The sequence below is a fragment of the Phycodurus eques genome, chromosome 17, assembly GCF_024500275.1.
Source record: "Phycodurus eques isolate BA_2022a chromosome 17, UOR_Pequ_1.1, whole genome shotgun sequence".
Lineage (NCBI taxonomy): Eukaryota > Metazoa > Chordata > Actinopteri > Syngnathiformes > Syngnathidae > Phycodurus > Phycodurus eques.
The window spans coordinates 15,466,501-15,472,500 of NC_084541.1; the positions used below are offsets into that span (position 1 = coordinate 15,466,501).

Here is a 6,000-nt window from a genome sequence, read left to right on the forward strand (position 1 = left end):
GCAAAAAATAACTGGTGGGTGCATTTTGTATGTACCGTAATTTCTCATGTATAATGTGCATTTTTTCCCCCAAAAGATTGTCAAAAGTCAATCGTGCGCATTATACATAGGTATAGTGAGAAATTACGGAATTTGGCAAAATTGGAACTAAACCTTGATTTCCTTTTCTCTCTTCATTTCTCCACTTGGCCTAAAAATGATCAAACTTGAGTTAGCCCACTCGAGATCTCAGTGGCTCGTCTTTATCCATTATCCCTTAACACCCAAAATGAAAAATAAAACTAAAATATTTGTAAAAAAAAAAAAAATGAGCCAGTGGTTTTAATTCATTTTAAATGCCCATATTTTTAGATACTTTCAAGCTATTTTCGTGGCACATTATTCCCAAAGAGAATGCTGACCTAATTCCCCCCCCCCCCCCACCCCCCTTTCTAATCCGACAAGAGTTCCGTGTCAGCTGTTATTTTCAGCTTTTCTCCAAGCGTACTCTAACAACAGCGTTAACGGCGTCTCGGCCCAGACGGCCCGCTAATCCTCTTGTGTGTCTGTGTGTGTGTGTGTGTAGTTTGCGTTATAGGTCAGCTCTTTTTGGTTTCATTGTGTCTCCCGTGTCTTCATTCGCACGCCGGCCGTCGTCGTTGCCGGGAAGCGGCCGCGACATCCGTACGCTGTCATTCCGATGCATGGCCGGGGGATCGGCGGCGTGATCCCATTATGTGTGAAACTCGCTTCCAAAAGGAGGGCGAGGGGCGGGGGGAAACGAATTTCCCTCAAAAGCGTCTTACAAACGCTAACAGAAGCTCCCTTGTGTTCCGTCCTCGCAGCGGGAAAACGAAGGACGACGTCAAGACGGAGGCGAACGACACCGCGGCCGAGGTGAAGACGGTCCCCAACGAGGCGCCCCAGACCAACGGCAACGAGAGCAAAGCGTAATCGGGAAGACCCAGAGGGTCGGGGTTGTTTTTTGAGGGTCAAAGTGGGTGGGCGGGGTGGTTGGTGGGTTTTAGGGTCACAGTCACTGAAACCTCGACATCATTTTCTCACGGCAAGCCCGCCATCCCAACGGAAAAGAAAAACGGTAAAACAGTCATGAAATGGGTTCTAGTGTCTTTTGGTGTCTTTGGACCAACAAAATGTAAAAGACTTTGTGGCCTTAGGTCGTTTTTAAAAAGAAACAGTTCTAGTCAATTGCCCTCTCGCAGGAATGAGTGTTAGGGCCACGCAGAAATGGGGACAAAAAACAAAAAAAAGAAAATCGTCCAAAAAAAAAAGTAAAAGTGAAAAAACTGTTTGTAACGTTACAGGAATAAAATCCTCATTTTGCAAGTTGTAGTACCGTGAGGAGGAAAAAAAGTCGCAATCTTACAAGAATAAATATAATGTATAATGTCACAGAAACGTCAGCATAAGGGAAAGTCACAATTTTACGAGATGAACGTTGTAATATCACAAGTAAGAAGTTATCATTTTACAAGAAGACTAAAGTTGCAATATGTTTAAGTTGTAGTAGGTCGCTAAAAAAATAAGTTGTCATTGTACAAGAAAAAGCGCAATTTTACAGTGGAAAAAAATGGTGAATTTATGAGAACATATTTCTAATACCACAAGAAAGACGTCATTTTACAAGAAATAGCGCAATTTTACGAGGAATAATAGTATACAAGACTGAAGTTGTAACATCACACGATAAGTCATCCAAAATTATGGGAATAAATAGTAATTTCACAACAATAAACTTCAAAGAAAAATTTAGTAATTTGCACGAAGATTAAGTAACATTCTGTAAAGAAATTGTGAGGCTATGAAACTAAATTTAAGTAATTTACCGAGAATGTCTTAATTTTATGAAATTGAAGCTAAACTCCCTTCTTGTGATAGTCCGATAAAAAAAAGTTGTAATGTCATAAGAATGGTAAACAAACCAAAATATTTTTACAAAAAATAGCGCAATTTTACGTGAAAAAAATGGTACATTTACAAGATTACATTTGTAACATCACAAGAAAAAAAGTCGACATTTTGCAATAAAAAGTTATAATTATTTCTGAAAAAGTCCGAATTTTACAAGTTTTAACTTGTACTATATCGCAAAAACAAAGTTGTCAAATTGTCATTTTGGAAGGGGTGGGTGGGGGGAAATCACAATTTTATGCGAAAGAGGTTGTAAATTTATGAGAACAAAGCTAATATCCCAAGAAAAAACGTTTTTAAGTCAATTTTACAAGAATAAAAATGAGCAGGGAAAAATGCGACTTCTTATTATCTTATTTAAAATATTTTCATATAATTTCGTAATGTTACAAAAAAAAAACCATTTTCATCATTTTCATTTTGTCATGTTTTTTTCTTGTGAAAGCCTTGTTCGTAATATTACAAACTCGGGTCTCGTAACATGGCGACTTTCTCGCTGAGCTATTCCGTCTTTTTCCACGTGTTTATTATTTAATTTTTCCGTTCTGCGTGGCCCTGTAACGCTCTTTCGCACCATCACAGATACGAACTAGATCCTGTATAATTTGACTCTGTTGGACTGTAGCTTTACTTCACAGATAATTGCCTTCACGTAAAAAACGCGTTGCCGTATTCACGCGATTCGTGTGACTTGGGATTGTGGCTCTTTATTGCCCATCTGTTGTTGTGTTAATGAATTATGTGCAGACATTATTGCCTATTTAGCTTTTTTTTTTCTTTTTTTTTTTTAGTGTTTTGTTTGCCAACTTTAGTAATTAGTGTTAGCATGCCTGTTTCTTTGGGGGGGTTTGTTTGTTGTTGTTTTTTTTTGCAAAATTACTGTATTTCTGTACATGTTGCTGTCATTGGGTTCTTATTGTGATAATGTTATTATAATGAAGTTTTTTTTTTCCCAAGGATTCCGACAAAGTATGATTCAATTAGAAAAGATGATGCTTACATGATGAGAAAAAGAAGGCGATATGGGAGAACGTTGTTGTAGTTCATGTTGCCTAAAAAAAAAAAAGACAAAAATCTGCGCTAGTGCAACTCTTGACATATGGCGTCCATACTTAATACAGTATAAAAGGACCTTGGATTTGCAAAGTTCGGGTTTTTCTGTGACGTGTTTTCTGCCAAAACATTTCACTGACACCGCCATTCAGTTTCCGACGTCGGATTTCTACGATCACGTTTTTGAATTTTTGTTGCGTCAGCTCCGTCCACCGACTTGTTATTTGGTTCCGAACTTGGATTTGCTGTGGCTATCTCCTCTGACGCACATTATTAACATCTTGCTAACTTCGGGCAACCAAGCTGTTGTTTTTTTGTTGTTTTTCTACATGCCTGCAGTGACGTGACATGTATTTTTTGATTAGTGTGGTTGGCCCTTGCGTTCACAAATATTGATTATCTTCAGACGCAACGCGTTAATTTAAAAAGTAAACAATTTGGGGGTTTTGTTTAAAACACGATAAATAAATCATCCCTGAGAACGCAGAGCAAACCATGTAGCCGCACATTTTTTATTTTTTTTTAATTTATCCCTAAAATAAAAACAATCTTTTGTTGTCTTTCAGATAAGAAAAATTCCTAAATTTAGCAAAGCATGGTATTCAATAGAGAGCGGTGAAATGGCAAAATTTGTAAATTGGTCTCTAGCCATTGATCATTTTTAACGTCTTCAAAAGTTGCAAATTAAAAAAAAGACGATGCTAGCTAACGGCATTCAAAACAAACAAACAAAATACATTGCAATGAAAAGCGTGTATCTCCAATTTTGTTGTTTTATCCTAAGAATGGTTTGTACTTTGTTTTCAGACAATAAAATTCACACAAAAAATGTTGGAACACATAAAATGCCAAATTTTGTAAATTGGTCTCCGTCTACAGAATTTTTCAAGTTTTAGTTTTATACCAAAATCAGGGGGAGGGGATTATTGGACAAGAACAATAATGAAATGTGACAATATATGGTTTTCAAGAGATAGCGACGTAAATATCACAAAGCAAAATTTGTGAATGGGTCTCTCATTTTTAATGAATCTTGTTTAGTCACTAAAAATGTATTTATTGAATTTAATAAACGCTAGCTAGCGGCATAAAAAAAATGTCACGTCACAAATAACTATTTTAAGACAAGAAATTTGTGGATACATGGCTTTCACTAGATAGCGAGGAAATGTCAGATAGTAACATTTGTAAATTGGACTCCGCGTGGAAACATTAGTTTGTTGTCATTTTAACGAATTGTGTTCAGTCATCAAACCTATTTATTGAATACAAGCTAAAGCTAGCTAACATCATTTTCAATAAGCACAAAAACGAAGGAAAAAACAAAAAACAAAAGCACCAAGCTTATTTTGCTGTTGTTTTTAACAAGAAAAAAAAAATCACAATTTGGAGATACGTGGTTTTGGGTGGAGAGCAAGGAAACGCCTCATACTGTATCGGGAAATTTCTAAATTGGATGCAAACTTTTGTCGGCAATTAAACGGGCTAGTAGGCCTATCCCAATTTTCCTGTCCACACTCCACACATTTGGCCTTGTAAAAAAAAAAAAAAAAAAATTATTATTTTTTTTTTTTGTAAATGAGTGTGATCACGTTGTTGTTTGTTTACTGTACAGAGTTGATCCTTCTCTTAGACTGCAACTGTGAATGTGCGAGTCCATTGTGGCTTTTGCCCCCGCCCCCGCCTCCTTCACAGAATTTGCATTGCTAGCATACGTAGCCGCGCAGTACACACGCGTAGACGTGAGAAAACTGGAAACGACACAGTGCCTTTGAATATGACCACAATGGCGTGCATTCCCATTTCTCTCTCTCTTTCATTGTTGTTTTTTGTTTATTTAATATTCGTGTTTTGTTGACAATATAATATTCCAAAATAGATGCATCTTGTATATGTGATGGGTTCTTGACACTGTCCCTCCGTGGAAGGAGAATTCTTCTGAGTCCTGTTTTTTTTTTTTTTTTTTTTTGTGGGTACCTTCCATCCATTTATTGCATTACACTTAAAGGTGTATCTGAATAAATTACAATATTGTGGAAAACTTTCTTTCAGTAGTTCAATTTAAAAAGTTAACTTGTATTTTTTGGATGTTTGAAAAGCCACTGAAAACAAGTGAGCTACGTCCATTTTTGTCATTTTGCAATGCGGTGTTTTAAAGTGGAATGACTGCCACCCAAATGGCCGCCACAAGTTTATTGCAATAGTGGTCCAAGTCCAAACAAAAATAAAAAATTATTTTGATGATTATAGCACCATCCTAACAAATTACAATATTTCTATAGAAACAAAATCATTTTTAGGTAGGAATTAGCTTTCCAAAAAGAATGTTTCTGCGTATAATGAATCCATATAACATATGAGCTACACTTTTTTTTTTTCATTGAACATAAATTAACTCTTTACCATATTGTATTTTTATTTTTTTTAAATACACCTGTTAAGAGTAAATAGGAAAGTTAATACAAAAACTAAAACAAAATGCTCAATGAGTATTACAGGCTTTTAGACCCAACCTTTCTTTGACTTGTTCTTCCTTCAATAAAAATAGATAAGTGTCTACTTAGCGACTTGCAACAGGACCAAGACGCATCGCTACTTTCTGCTCAGGTCTCATTTTTATCCCCACATTTTGAATCATCTCCACTTTTGTCAGAATCCAGCATGCAAAAACAAACGCGAGAGCGATGACGTTGTCACTGCAGCCAGGCTTCATTGGTGTGTTTGTGTTCATCTTCTTGGTTTGGGCCAAGTGTTGCGCCATTTGTGTCTCCCAAGTGTTTCATTGGTTCTCGCTTCACATCACCTCTGAAAATGTCATTGAAGGAAATAAAATATCAATTAAAAAAATAATTCAAAACATAAATGATTCTCATTGCAAATTATGCCTTTTTTCCATGTGGCAACATTGTGGATTTATTTTTCCTTTTGTTAAATATTCTAAACTTAAATCTGTGGGTGGGTGGGGGGGGGGGGTAATAGTACATCATTATTAAATATTTCTTGTTAAAAAGGCAGGTTATATTGTAATAATATGTG

The 6,000-nt window shown here is 36.2% G+C and overlaps 1 protein-coding gene across 1 annotated transcript in view; it reads left to right on the forward strand.

Moving 5' to 3' along the window:
• LOC133416317 (neural cell adhesion molecule 1-like) overlaps positions 1-5,785 on the forward strand; it is a 212,954-nt gene extending 207,169 nt beyond the window's left edge. The window contains 1 exon segment of the mRNA XM_061703151.1: positions 825-5,785. Coding sequence (XP_061559135.1) covers positions 825-933 — 109 coding nt within the window. The 3' untranslated portion in view covers positions 934-5,785.
• Positions 5,786-6,000: the final 215 nt, after the last annotated feature.